The following is a 15,972-nucleotide window of genomic DNA, read 5'->3' as shown; positions in this document are numbered from 1 at the left end:
TTTTTCACTTGAGAAAATTAAGAAAGAATATGAAAATATCCGTTGAGAAAAAGAACCTTTACCTAGGCCAAGCAATTGGCAGAAATTTAGAAAAAGTCCCATCGTCGATATCGAAGTAGAAAAAGCTACTAAATAGGAAAGAGATGTGATAAGATGTGAATGGGATGTGAAAGGATGTGATGTGATGTAAATGGATGTGGATGTGTATATGAAAGAATGTGAAGTAAATGGATGTGGATGTGAATGATGAGATGAGAATGAGATGTGAGGTTATGTGAAAGGATGAGATGTAAATTAAATGGATGTGGATATGGATGTGATAGGATGTGATGTGATGTAAATGGATGTGGATGTGAATGTGATAAGATGTGATGTGATGTAAATGGATGTGGATGTGGATGCGATAAGATGTGATGTAATGTAAATGGATGTGGATGTGAATGTGATAAGATGTGATGTGATGTAAATGGATGTGGATGTGGATGGATGTGATGTGATGTAAATGGATGTGGATGTGGATGGATGTGATGTGATGTAAATGGATGTGGATGCGATAAGATGTGATGTAATGTGAATGGATGTGGATGCGGATGCAGATGTGGAATGAGATGTGATGTGATGTAAAGGGGATGTGGATGTGAATGGATGTGATGTGGATGTGATGTGATGTGATGTAAAGAGATGTGGGTGTGATGTGATGTAAAGGGGATGTGGATGTGAATGGATGTGATGTGGATGTGATGTGATGTGATGTAAAGAGATGTGGGTGTGATGTGATGTAAAGGGATGTGGATGTGGATGTGAATGTGATGAGATGTGAAGTGATAGGTGTGAATGTGAATGAATGGATGGATGTGAATAGTCGTGCATGTGAATGACTGGATGGAAGTGGATGAATGAGATAGGATGTGTATGAATGAGATATGATGCGGATAGATGTGGATGTGATGTAATGTGGATAGAATGTATGTGATGGGATGGTGATGAGAATGAATATGATGGATATGAATGGATGTGATGTGATGGATGTGAATGGATGTGATATAAATTAATGTGATGAATGTGAATGGATGTGATGTGATGGATATGAATGGATGTGATGTGATGTGATGTGAATGGAGGAGATGTGATGTGATGTGATGGATGTGAATGGATGTGATGTGATGTAAATCGGGATAGATGTAAATGGAGGAGATGTGATATGAAATGGATGAGATGTGATGTGAAATGGATGTGATGTGAATCGGGATAGATGTGAATGGATGAGATGTGATTTGAAATGGATATGATGTGATGTGATGTGATGTGGATCGGGGTAGATATGAAATAAAGGAGATGGATATGGGTATCGTGCAAGCTATTTTGTCAGCACCAGTGGCTTGTACCTTACCTTTGCTTGATTTGATAAAGCTTCGACCAGAGTTGTGGAATGATATTGCCACATGTTTGTCAGAGCAGGTATTGCTACAAAAGGGTCACCATCAATGTACTATACACCTTGAGACAAAGCATGTTATGCCAGTTCCTATCAACAAAGTAGGAAAATTTTGTGAGGACAATCAGGGAAATGCTACCCTCCCATTAGAAGTGCGAAAAGTAGCTTCAATTGCAATACTTGATAGTGGTGCAGGAGTGGGCATTGTGACAAGGTCCATTTGGGAAAAGTGGGGCAAACCAGCTATTAGGAGTACAAGGATGCGCTTGCAACTAGCAGATGGAAGCTTAGAACATCCCATTGGGCTGATAGAGAACATATTGGTCACCACATGTGGGATTAAATATGAGCACACATTTGCAGTAATGGATTTTGGAAAGCATCCAAACTATGAAGTGATATTGGGTAGACCATTCATGCAACAATTTCAAATGATTCAAGATTGGGGATACAATTATTTGTACCTCCGACATGATTCTGTCATCACAAGGGTCAACCTAAAGAATCACTCATATCGTGATGTAACAAGGTCTCCAATAGATGAGTTTGATTCTGCTTCATCTGAGGGCTCAAGAGTTACATTGTCAGATGGGTGAGAAGATCTGTGGATGTGTGGAGCCTCATGTAAGGATTTCAACACTGAGAAACTTAAGGGTAATCGAAGTGTATCAGATGAGGCATACATTTCACAACCCTTCCCTGAGCACTTAATTGATCCCCTAGAATGGAGTCATCTGAGGGCTCAAGAGTTACATTGTCAGATGGGCGAGAAGATCTGTGGATGTGTGGAGCCTCATGTAAGGATTTCAACACTGAGAAACTTAAGGGTAATCGAAGTGTATCAGATGAGGCATACATTTCACAACCCTTCCCTGAGCACTTAATTGATCCCCTAGAATGGAGTCATGTCCTTGTAACATTATCGACATGTGCTTTACCTAAGCCAATTCAATTTTGTGACTTAGATGGATATTACATTATTCCTATACGAATGGTACAACCACGTGACCTTCTAGATGATTTGTACTATGGGGATGCATCCATAGCACTGCGTGTAGAGGAAGTCTCAGTGGAGGATTTAACACTCGAATCTGCTAATGATGCTGATAAGGAAGATGGATGGGACTCTGATTTTGATGATGATGTGATAATCCTCGAGGAAGAGTTAGGAAAGGCACGCCTACTCTTGAGAGGAAGGGAGGTTCAAATAGAGATTCCTCAAACGTAAATGCTGTAAGAGCCATAAGAGAATCCGTAAACAAGATGAGAGGGAACGACGTGAGAGAATACAAAAAGAAAACAAGGAGTTTAAGAATGAACACTCTCGACCACCACCTCACTTCTCAGGAAAGAATGGATATCTATACTATGTCCAAGCACAAGATAGTATCAAAGACCAAGTAAAACGATCAGATAGATTCCAACCAGGAGAAAAGCTAAAAACTGTTAGCAAAAATCGCAAAAAAACAAAGAGACCAAAACAAAAAATCAAGTCTCAAACAGATTCAAAAGAGAGTTTCGGAAGCGCAAAGATAAAGGTTGAATGAAAAACTCTGATGCAAGATTGCAAAAGAGAGCTCAAACTGCATGGTCTTCAATTAGTGATGACTCAAGTGGACAAGAACAAGGTCTCAATGTTCCCCCCAACTTCACACAGTACACTCTTTAAGATCGGAAGATTGTTCTTCAACAGCCCATGTGACAAAAGTCAAGCATGCCAGGGGTTTCATATGATGGTCCAGAAGATGCAAAAAAATTTGATATCGCTAAGCCAGGAGAAGAGCCTCGCTATGTGTGGATTGCCACAGACTTGTCCTTAGATGAGGAGAAGTTATTAATTCAAACCATAAAGGAGTATCGCGATGTTTTTGCTTGGAGTTATAAAGACCTCAAAGGAGTTGATCCAAGCATATGTCAGCATACAATTCCATTGCGAGAGGATGCAAAGCCAGCAACGTCCTTATACTTACAATGAGAATTTTGCACGAAAGATAAAAGAAGAAATAGACAAGCTCTTAGAGGAAAAATTTATCTACGAGATTGAACACACTGAATGGGTCTCCCCTATTGTAGTGGTGCCCAAGAAAAATGGAAAACTTCGAGTATGTGTAAACCTCAAGAAGGTAAATGCAGCTACTATACGTGATCATTACCCACTTCCAATCTCACGGATCATGTTTTAGAACGTGTTACAGGGAAAAAGGCATATAGTTTCTTGGATGGATTCTCTGGTTACAATCAAGTGTCAATTGATCCGAAGGATCAACACAAGACAGCCTTTGCTACTGAAGATGGCATCTTTGCCTATCGTGTTATGCCATTTGGTCTAACAAATGCACCTGCAACCTTTCAGCGGTTAATGAGTCATGTATTCAAGGAGTACCTTAGGCTATTTCTTGAGATCTTCATGGATGATTTATGTGTTCACTCACAAGAGCGTGATGATCATATAGAACACCTCAGACTTGTGTTTCAAAAGTGTCAAGTTTATCGTATATGCTTGAATCCTGACAAGTGCAAATTCATGGTAAGACAAGGGAAGATTTTGGGCCATATTGTTTCTCTCGCAATGGTATTTCAACAGATATGGATAAAATTGATGTCATTGTCTCATTACCTCAGCCTATCAACCCTAAAGGGGTACAAATATTCATGGGACATTGTGGCTATTATCGTCGATTCATCTACATGTACGCTGTCCTAGCCAGACCATTATATGCTCTTCTTGTAAAGTTTAATTGGACTGATGAGTGTGAGGAATCCTTTGAAAAGTTGAAGCAAGCATTAGTGTCTGCACCCATCTTACGGGCACCAGATTGAAACCAAATCTTTCATGTCTATATTGATACTTCAAACTTTGCAATTGGATGTATTTTGGCTCAATTGGGAGAACATAATAAGGATTTCCCAATCTCATATGCTAGTCGACAGTTGAACAATGCTGAGAAGAATTATACCACAACACAGAAAGAGAAGGTTTGTCCATGATATATGTAGTGAAAAAGTTTCGCCATTACCTTTTGACAAACAAATTTATATTTTTTGTGGACCATCAAGCACTGCTATATTTGGTGAATAAGCCTTGTGCAACTGGAAGGATTGTGAGGTGGTTTGTCATCTTTCTTTAGTTTGATTTTGAAGTGGCAGTTCGAAAAGGAACAACTCATCTTAGGGCAGATCATTTGTCTCGAATCACCTCTGGAGAAGCTCCTGTGGTGGGTGTGGATGATGATATGTTAGATTCAACACTTTTCCTTGTAGAGACAGCTCCTAAATGGTCTGAACCCATCTTAGAAATTTTGACAAGTGGGCAGATACAACTAGCGGGTCCTAATGTGGACCTATGGCGACCATTCAAGTTAATCTCAAGGAGATTGTATCGTCAGGGTAATGATGGAGTGTTGCGGCTTATACCTAACCCTGACCAATATGAGGAGATCTTGGAATGGGCACATGAGGGTATTGGTGGAATCCATGCATCAGCTACTACTTGTGTGCGACGTATAAAGCTCAGGATGGGCAATGGTGGCCTACCATGCATGCGGATGCTGAAAAATTTGTTCGTAACTGTGCTTCATATCATATTCAACAACCAATTCATAATGTCACATTATTCCAAATTTCAACTACACCAAGTTGGAGTAAGTATATTGTGGACTATCTTCAGCATGGTCATACTGATCGAACAATTCCTAAATATCGAAAGCGTGCTATTGAAGTTGAAGCGGCCAACTATATGCTGATAGAGGGCCAACTCTACAAGAGGGGCAAGGATGGGGGATTTGGATCAAGAATTGGTATGGCCATAGCAACAGGTGGAAGAAGAAACGGTCGTACCAATCTTGGAATGTCCATGGCAACAGGTGCAAGAAGGAACGGTCGTACAAATCTTGGAACGTCCGTGCAATCCAGATTCTGAGAAGAGAACGGAACATTATCAGAGCTTGTGTTCTGTGGGAAATCCGGTGCACTAGGAATGCCACTGTTTTTCAGAAGGTCTCACTTGTTGGTCTCGAAGCTTCAGATGTAATGCATAAATGTGTTTGCATGTGTTGGTCTGTGTGTAATGTGAACAAGATGAGATGTGCTGAGCTGGGTTATTTTTTACTGAATCTACAGAGGAACATAACATGACTTGTACCCTGGTCTGGATGTGGCTTCAAACATACTAGGAGAGGGCTCTTAACCTTTGGTTTACTGTTGTAGGTAAGATGTTATAATGGTTTGAGAAGTAGCTTACCCAGATATGGACCTAGAACTAAAAGGTGGTATCTCAAGGAAAAACAAGTGGACTATACACTTGTTGCTAGACCCTCATTTAAGACATATTCAAACAGGGGGAAAGTTGGAAAAAGAAATAGGGGCTGCACTACGGAAAAAGATCAGAAAAAGAAAAAGATAGAACTCATTGAAATACGAAGGAAATGAACTAATTGGACTTGTTAGAAAAATAGTTTATTTCTGTCGGTGCACGTGGGAGGAGGGTGCACAGAAAGAGAAAGTGAGACCTCTACAAGGTTGGAGAGGCAATGAACTAATTGAAATACGAAGGCCTTAAGTGATCATTATCCTCCTATCAGAGTTTCTTTCCTGGTTATGGAGGCGTTTCGTCATCACCACGGCAGCTTGTTGGCTGGTGGCTATGGCTTGTGCCTCGCCTTCCTTCCTACCATCTTCGTGTGTATTCTGCTTCCTATTGTGTTGCTGAGGAAAGCACGATCAAGCATTAAGCTGCCCCCAGGACCTCCAGCTTTGCCCATCCTTGGCCACCTGCACTTGCTAGGAAAGAACCCACACCACTCTCTCTACAATCTCAGCAAGACCCATGGCCCCCTCATGTCCCTCAGGCTGGGCTCCGTCCCTCTCATCGTGGCTTCCACACCGGACATGGCTAAGCAGATCCTGCAGAAGCACGACCAAACCTTCTCTTCGCGCCCGCACAATTTTGCCGTCCCTACTCACGTCTTCGGCGGCCACATGGACATGGTCTTTGCTCCACCCGGCCCTTACTGGAAGCTCATGCGGGAGCTCTGCGTCACCGACCTCTTCACCAACAAGCGGCTCGAGTACTTCGAGCCCGTGAGAAAAGAAGAAGTGAGCGCCCTCATGCGCTCCATCCTAGATGCAGTGGGAACACCCGTATCTCTCCGGCCAAAGCTGCACACCGCTTCCAGCAACATCATTTCCAGAATGGCACTCGGCAAGAGCCTGGCGGAGCTCGCCACTAGCTCTCATGACATTGTAGACCTAATGCTCGAAATGATCCATCTCCTGGGCGTCTTCAACGTGGGCGACTACATCCCTTCCTTGGCGTGGATGGATCTGCAAGGCTATGTGAGACAAAGCAAGGCCGTTGCGCGTAAAGCAAGCACTGTTTTTCAAGAGATTATCGACGATCGGCGCGACATGAGACGTCGGAGCAATGGATCTCCTGCAAACAGTGCACACGACTTCCTGGACCTACTATTATCAGCCTCTCTCGACGCCAAGCACAAGGATCTCCAAATTCGAGACAGAAAAATCAGGGCAATTTTAATGATAAGATTAGAGACCATTCGTTTTTCTATCATTTAGAGAGAGAGAGAGAGAGAGAGAGAGAGAGATTGATTGATTTTTGCGTCGAGGGAGTTATTATAAGCATGCCATCTTATCTCGTTTTGGCGCAGATATATGTGATGTGATGTAAAGGGATGTGGATGTGGATGTGAATGTGATGAGATGCGCTTGCAACTAGCAGATGGAAGCTTAGAACATCCCATTGGGCTGATAGAGAACATATTGGTCACCACATGTGGGATTAAATATGAGCACACATTTGCAGTAATGGATTTTGGAAAGCATCCAAACTATGAAGTGATATTGGGTAGACCATTCATGCAACAATTTCAAATGATTCAAGATTGGGGATACAATTATTTGTACCTCCGACATGATTCTGTCATCACAAGGGTCAACCTAAAGAATCACTCATATCGTGATGTAACAAGGTCTCCAATAGATGAGTTTGATTCTGCTTCATCTGAGGGCTCAAGAGTTACATTGTCAGATGGGTGAGAAGATCTGTGGATGTGTGGAGCCTCATGTAAGGATTTCAACACTGAGAAACTTAAGGGTAATCGAAGTGTATCAGATGAGGCATACATTTCACAACCCTTCCCTGAGCACTTAATTGATCCCCTAGAATGGAGTCATCTGAGGGCTCAAGAGTTACATTGTCAGATGGGCGAGAAGATCTGTGGATGTGTGGAGCCTCATGTAAGGATTTCAACACTGAGAAACTTAAGGGTAATCGAAGTGTATCAGATGAGGCATACATTTCACAACCCTTCCCTGAGCACTTAATTGATCCCCTAGAATGGAGTCATGTCCTTGTAACATTATCGACATGTGCTTTACCTAAGCCAATTCAATTTTGTGACTTAGATGGATATTACATTATTCCTATACGAATGGTACAACCACGTGACCTTCTAGATGATTTGTACTATGGGGATGCATCCATAGCACTGCGTGTAGAGGAAGTCTCAGTGGAGGATTTAACACTCGAATCTGCTAATGATGCTGATAAGGAAGATGGATGGGACTCTGATTTTGATGATGATGTGATAATCCTCGAGGAAGAGTTAGGAAAGGCACGCCTACTCTTGAGAGGAAGGGAGGTTCAAATAGAGATTCCTCAAACGTAAATGCTGTAAGAGCCATAAGAGAATCCGTAAACAAGATGAGAGGGAACGACGTGAGAGAATACAAAAAGAAAACAAGGAGTTTAAGAATGAACACTCTCGACCACCACCTCACTTCTCAGGAAAGAATGGATATCTATACTATGTCCAAGCACAAGATAGTATCAAAGACCAAGTAAAACGATCAGATAGATTCCAACCAGGAGAAAAGCTAAAAACTGTTAGCAAAAATCGCAAAAAAACAAAGAGACCAAAACAAAAAATCAAGTCTCAAACAGATTCAAAAGAGAGTTTCGGAAGCGCAAAGATAAAGGTTGAATGAAAAACTCTGATGCAAGATTGCAAAAGAGAGCTCAAACTGCATGGTCTTCAATTAGTGATGACTCAAGTGGACAAGAACAAGGTCTCAATGTTCCCCCCAACTTCACACAGTACACTCTTTAAGATCGGAAGATTGTTCTTCAACAGCCCATGTGACAAAAGTCAAGCATGCCAGGGGTTTCATATGATGGTCCAGAAGATGCAAAAAAATTTGATATCGCTAAGCCAGGAGAAGAGCCTCGCTATGTGTGGATTGCCACAGACTTGTCCTTAGATGAGGAGAAGTTATTAATTCAAACCATAAAGGAGTATCGCGATGTTTTTGCTTGGAGTTATAAAGACCTCAAAGGAGTTGATCCAAGCATATGTCAGCATACAATTCCATTGCGAGAGGATGCAAAGCCAGCAACGTCCTTATACTTACAATGAGAATTTTGCACGAAAGATAAAAGAAGAAATAGACAAGCTCTTAGAGGAAAAATTTATCTACGAGATTGAACACACTGAATGGGTCTCCCCTATTGTAGTGGTGCCCAAGAAAAATGGAAAACTTCGAGTATGTGTAAACCTCAAGAAGGTAAATGCAGCTACTGTACGTGATCATTACCCACTTCCAATCTCACGGATCATGTTTTAGAACGTGTTACAGGGAAAAAGGCATATAGTTTCTTGGATGGATTCTCTGGTTACAATCAAGTGTCAATTGATCCGAAGGATCAACACAAGACAGCCTTTGCTACTGAAGATGGCATCTTTGCCTATCGTGTTATGCCATTTGGTCTAACAAATGCACCTGCAACCTTTCAGCGGTTAATGAGTCATGTATTCAAGGAGTACCTTAGGCTATTTCTTGAGATCTTCATGGATGATTTATGTGTTCACTCACAAGAGCGTGATGATCATATAGAACACCTCAGACTTGTGTTTCAAAAGTGTCAAGTTTATCGTATATGCTTGAATCCTGACAAGTGCAAATTCATGGTAAGACAAGGGAAGATTTTGGGCCATATTGTTTCTCTCGCAATGGTATTTCAACAGATATGGATAAAATTGATGTCATTGTCTCATTACCTCAGCCTATCAACCCTAAAGGGGTACAAATATTCATGGGACATTGTGGCTATTATCGTCGATTCATCTACATGTACGCTGTCCTAGCCAGACCATTATATGCTCTTCTTGTAAAGTTTAATTGGACTGATGAGTGTGAGGAATCCTTTGAAAAGTTGAAGCAAGCATTAGTGTCTGCACCCATCTTACGGGCACCAGATTGAAACCAAATCTTTCATGTCTATATTGATACTTCAAACTTTGCAATTGGATGTATTTTGGCTCAATTGGGAGAACATAATAAGGATTTCCCAATCTCATATGCTAGTCGACAGTTGAACAATGCTGAGAAGAATTATACCACAACACAGAAAGAGAAGGTTTGTCCATGATATATGTAGTGAAAAAGTTTCGCCATTACCTTTTGACAAACAAATTTATATTTTTTGTGGACCATCAAGCACTGCTATATTTGGTGAATAAGCCTTGTGCAACTGGAAGGATTGTGAGGTGGTTTGTCATCCTTCTTTAGTTTGATTTTGAAGTGGCAGTTCGAAAAGGAACAACTCATCTTAGGGCAGATCATTTGTCTCGAATCACCTCTGGAGAAGCTCCTGTGGTGGGTGTGGATGATGATATGTTAGATTCAACACTTTTCCTTGTAGAGACAGCTCCTAAATGGTCTGAACCCATCTTAGAAATTTTGACAAGTGGGCAGATACAACTAGCGGGTCCTAATGTGGACCTATGGCGACCATTCAAGTTAATCTCAAGGAGATTGTATCGTCAGGGTAATGATGGAGTGTTGCGGCTTATACCTAACCCTGACCAATATGAGGAGATCTTGGAATGGGCACATGAGGGTATTGGTGGAATCCATGCATCAGCTACTACTTGTGTGCGACGTATAAAACTCAGGATGGGCAATGGTGGCCTACCATGCATGCGGATGCTGAAAAATTTGTTCGTAACTGTGCTTCATGTCATATTCAACAACCAATTCATAATGTCACATTATTCCAAATTTCAACTACACCAAGTTGGAGTAAGTATATTGTGGACTATCTTCAGCATGGTCATACTGATCGAACAATTCCTAAATATCGAAAGCGTGCTATTGAAGTTGAAGCGGCCAACTATATGCTGATAGAGGGCCAACTCTACAAGAGGGGCAAGGATGGGGGATTTGGATCAAGAATTGGTATGGCCATAGCAACAGGTGGAAGAAGAAACGGTCGTACCAATCTTGGAATGTCCATGGCAACAGGTGCAAGAAGGAACGGTCGTACAAATCTTGGAACGTCCGTGCAATCCAGATTCTGAGAAGAGAATGGAACATTATCAGAGCTTGTGTTCTGTGGGAAATCCGGTGCACTAGGAATGCCACTGTTTTTCAGAAGGTCTCACTTGTTGGTCTCGAAGCTTCAGATGTAATGCATAAATGTGTTTGCATGTGTTGGTCTGTGTGTAATGTGAACAAGATGAGATGTGCTGAGCTGGGTTATTTTTTACTGAATCTACAGAGGAACATAACATGACTTGTACCCTGGTCTGGATGTGGCCTCAAACATACTAGGAGAGGGCTCTTAACCTTTGGTTTACTGTTGTAGGTAAGATGTTATAATGGTTTGAGAAGTAGCTTACCCAGATATGGACCTAGAACTAAAAGGTGGTATCTCAAGGAAAAACAAGTGGACTATACACTTGTTGCTAGACCCTCATTTAAGACATATTCAAACAGGGGGAAAGTTGGAAAAAGAAATAGGGGCTGCACTACGGAAAAAGATCCGAAAAAGAAAAAGATAGAACTCATTGAAATACGAAGGAAATGAACTAATTGGACTTGTTAGAAAAATAGTTTATTTCTGTCGGTGCACGTGGGAGGAGGGTGCACAGAAAGAGAAAGTGAGACCTCTACAAGGTTGGAGAGGCAATGAACTGATTGAAATACGAAGGCCTTAAGTGATCATTATCCTCCTATCAGAGTTTCTTTCCTGGTTATGGAGGCGTTTCGTCATCACCACGGCAGCTTGTTGGCTGGTGGCTATGGCTTGTGCCTCGCCTTCCTTCCTACCATCTTCGTGTGTATTCTACTTCCTATTGTGTTGCTGAGGAAAGCACGATCAAGCATTGAGCTGCCCCCAGGACCTCCAGCTTTGCCCATCGTTGGCCACCTGCACTTGCTAGGAAAGAACCCACACCACTCTCTCTACAATCTCAGCAAGACCCATGGCCCCCTCATGTCCCTCAGGCTGGGCTCCGTCCCTCTCATCGTGGCTTCCACACCGGACATGGCTAAGCAGATCCTGCAGAAGCACGACCAAACCTTCTCTTCGCGCCCGCACAATTTCGCCGTCCCTACTCACGTCTTCGGCGGCCACATGGACATGGTCTTTGCACCACCCGGCCCTTACTGGAAGCTCATGCGGGAGCTCTGCGTCACCGACCTCTTCACCAACAAGCGGCTCGAGTACTTCGAGCCCGTGAGAAAAGAAGAAGTGAGCGCCCTCATGCGCTCCATCCTAGATGCAGTGGGAACACCCGTATCTCTCCGGCCAAAGCTGCACACCGCTTCCAGCAACATCATTTCCAGAATGGCACTCGGCAAGAGCCTGGCGGAGCTCGCCACTAGCTCTCATGACATTGTAGACCTAATGCTCGAAATGATCCATCTCCTGGGCGTCTTCAACGTGGGCGACTACATCCCTTCCTTGGCGTGGATGGATCTGCAAGGCTATGTGAGACAAAGCAAGGCCGTTGCGCGTAAAGCAAGCACTGTTTTTCAAGAGATTATCGACGATCGGCGCGACATGAGACGTCGGAGCAATGGATCTCCTGCAAACAGTGCACACGACTTCCTGGACCTACTATTATCAGCCTCTCTCGACGCCAAGCACAAGGATCTCCAAATTCGAGACGGAAAAATCAGGGCAATTTTAATGGTAAGATTAGAGACCATTCGTTTTCCTATCATTTAGAGAGAGAGAGAGAGAGAGAGAGAGAGATTGATTGATTTTTGCGTCGAGGGAGTTATTATAAGCATGCCATCTTATCTCGTTTTGGCGCAGATATATGTGATGTGATGCTCTCAGGATCTAACTAGTTTGTTTTTTTCTTTCAACTAGGACATGTTCTTTGCAGGGATTGACACATCTGCAATCACAATTGAGTGGGCACTTGCAGACTTGCTTACGAACCCCGGAAAAATGCAGACTGTGCAAGAAGAACTTGAACACATAGTGGGAACATCACGCCTAGTTCAAGAGTCAGACATTCCTCACCTACCCTACTTAGGAGCAGTGGGGGTGAAGGAGTCTTTGAGATTGCATCCAACTGCGCCTCTCCTAGCACCACATATGTCAATGCAACCATGCCAAATATCTGGTTACGACATCCCTGCAAACAGCCTAGCTTATGTGAATGTATGGGCAATTGGTAGAGACCCAAACACATGGGAAAAACCTTTAGAGTTTTGTCCTCAGAGATTTTTTGGACAGCAGCATGGATGTACGTGGACATCACTTTGAGCTAATACCTTTTGGATCTGGCAGGAGGGCTTGCCCTGGGTTGAAGTTAGGCCTTCTCAATGTGCACATTGTTTTGGCAAGTCTCCTTCATGGTTTTGTTTGGACAACTACAGACAAGCCAGACATGACAGAGAAGTTTGGCATTATTATGACATTAGTCGATCCATTAGTTGCAATAGCTAGGCCCAAGTTGCCTAGACATCTCTTTGAAGCATAACAATAAACTTTTTGGTCATGCCTTATGCAAGATGGTGGGAGGCTTGGGAGGAAAGGCTTGGTCAATGGAGAGTGCTCAAGATTGAAGCAGTATTCGAATAAAAACTATTTTCCCAAAAAGTAAAAAACCTTCATCTAAAAATTGTGAAATTATTTATAAAGAAAATTTTTAAATTTTGAAGGTTTTTGTTCTACAACCCCTCAAAATCTGCAGGTTTTTGTACCCTTAAGTTTCAGATTTGAAGGTAATTTTATAAATCTGCAAGTGCAAATTACACTATACCCGGGTTTTTTTCGAACAGTGGATTGAAGAGATCCAACGTGGAAATTTTAGCAAAAGTTTTGTTTTTGAAAGTTTGGGAAGTCTTGATTTAGACGTGTTTTGAATAACATTTTTGTCTTCTTTCGATGTGATGGTGGCTATCGAAAATATTTATTGTTTACAATAATAACACTATAAACTGTCAAAACTCTATTTTGTAAATGGATATTTCCAACACTTGTTGATTATTTTGTTATAAAAATCTTTCTACTAAAAATTAGTGCAAAAATATATGTCTACTGACACTAGTTGGTAAATACAAAAGTGTCATGGGATACTTTTATGTCTTGTTAACTCGATGCATGTGGGGTATTTTTACAATCCTATTATGATGAATTTTCACACACTATTTTTGACATCTTTTTTAATGTGGTTCATTGAAGAGTCTCTTTTTTCGAGGATTTGGTGATGGGATGAGTTGCACAAACTTAAGTTTCCCTCTAGGTGGTTGTTTTGATGGCAAAATGGTGAGCTACATTCTAAGAAATTCTCCTTGTTACCAACACCCTTAATGTGACTTCAATTTGCATATATAAATTTGCCTCTTCTTGCTGAGTGTGGTGGTAGCTTTTTTATAGTCCTAATTAGTTAAAATGGGGAGATTCCAATAGCTTTTTTTGCACTAAGTTGAGCAAATTTCTGCATGAGAAATATTAAAATGATAAAAGAGGAATTCCCATGACATTTGGAATTCAATCATTTAAATGGTAAAAGTATAATTCTTGGCATATTAGGATAATATTGGATATTTTTATTAAAGAAAAGAGAAATTTTAGATAAATTTATTTTATGATAAAAGAGAAATTCCTATGACATTTGGAATGCAATTAATTAAATTCAAAAAGAAGAATTCCCATGATATTTGAGATCCAAGAAATTAAATGGGAGAAAGAGGAATTTTTAGCATAATTCAAATTATGAGTATTTATCAAAAGTGGAATTTTGAGCATTATTGGGAATATGGGTAGAATTGATTTTTGTAAATCCCATGAATCTTTTACTCAAAAAGAAGAATATTGAATATTTTTCACTTGAGAAAATTAAGAAAGAATATGAAAATATCCGTTGAGAAAAAGAACCTTTACCTAGGCCAAGCAATTGGCAGAAATTTAGAAAAAGTCCCATCGTCGATATCGAAGTAGAAAAAGCTACTAAATAGGAAAGAGATGTGATAAGATGTGAATGGGATGTGAAAGGATGTGATGTGATGTAAATGGATGTGGATGTGTATATGAAAGAATGTGAAGTAAATGGATGTGGATGTGAATGATGAGATGAGAATGAGATGTGAGGTTATGTGAAAGGATGAGATGTAAATTAAATGGATGTGGATATGGATGTGATAGGATGTGATGTGATGTAAATGGATGTGGATGTGAATGTGATAAGATGTGATGTGATGTAAATGGATGTGGATGTGGATGCGATAAGATGTGATGTAATGTAAATGGATGTGGATGTGAATGTGATAAGATGTGATGTGATGTAAATGGATGTGGATGTGGATGGATGTGATGTGATGTAAATGGATGTGGATGTGGATGGATGTGATGTGATGTAAATGGATGTGGATGCGATAAGATGTGATGTAATGTGAATGGATGTGGATGCGGATGCGGATGTGGAATGAGATGTGATGTGATGTAAAGGGGATGTGGATGTGAATGGATGTGATGTGGATGTGATGTGATGTGATGTAAAGAGATGTGGGTGTGATGTGATGTAAAGGGGATGTGGATGTGAATGGATGTGATGTGATGTGATGTAAAGAGATGTGGGTGTGATGTGATGTAAAGGGATGTGGATGTGGATGTGAATGTGATGAGATGTGAAGTGATAGGTGTGAATGTGAATGAATGGATGGATGTGAATAGTCGTGCATGTGAATGACTGGATGGAAGTGGATGAATGAGATAGGATGTGTATGAATGAGATATGATGCGGATAGATGTGGATGTGATGTAATGTGGATAGAATGTATGTGATGGGATGGTGATGAGAATGAATATGATGGATATGAATGGATGTGATGTGATGGATGTGAATGGATGTGATATAAATTAATGTGATGAATGTGAATGGATGTGATGTGATGGATATGAATGGATGTGATGTGATGTGATGTGAATGGAGGAGATGTGATGTGATGTGATGGATGTGAATGGATGTGATGTGATGTAAATCGGGATAGATGTAAATGGAGGAGATGTGATATGAAATGGATGTGATGTGAATCGGGATAGATGTGAATGGATGAGATGTGATGTGAAATGGATGTGATGTGAATCGGGATAGATGTGAATGGATGAGATGTGATTTGAAATGGATATGATGTGATGTGATGTGATGTGGATCGGGGTAGATATGAAATAAAGGAGATGGATATGGGTATCGTGCAAGCTATTTTGTCAGCACCAG

At 41.2% G+C, this 15,972-nt stretch overlaps 1 protein-coding gene and 1 pseudogene across 1 annotated transcript; both read left to right on the top strand.

Annotated features, from left to right (window-relative positions):
- The first annotated feature begins 6,031 nt into the window (after positions 1-6,031).
- Positions 6,032-7,009, top strand: LOC147606195 (3,9-dihydroxypterocarpan 6A-monooxygenase-like). The gene has a single exon (XM_086792925.1). It carries the CDS (start codon positions 6,032-6,034, stop codon positions 7,007-7,009), a length of 978 nt encoding a protein of 325 aa, XP_086649051.1.
- A 4,480-nt stretch (positions 7,010-11,489) lies between these two features.
- Positions 11,490-13,504, top strand: LOC147606194 (3,9-dihydroxypterocarpan 6A-monooxygenase-like; annotated as a pseudogene).
- The last annotated feature ends 2,468 nt before the right edge of the window (positions 13,505-15,972 follow it).

Source organism: Cibotium barometz, chromosome 58, assembly GCF_041138505.1.
Source record: "Cibotium barometz isolate CiBa-2024 chromosome 58, ASM4113850v1, whole genome shotgun sequence".
NCBI classification, from domain to species: domain Eukaryota; kingdom Viridiplantae; phylum Streptophyta; class Polypodiopsida; order Cyatheales; family Cibotiaceae; genus Cibotium; species Cibotium barometz.
The sequence above is the reverse complement of the archived record's forward strand: the minus strand, read 5'-3'. Positions and strand labels throughout refer to the sequence as shown.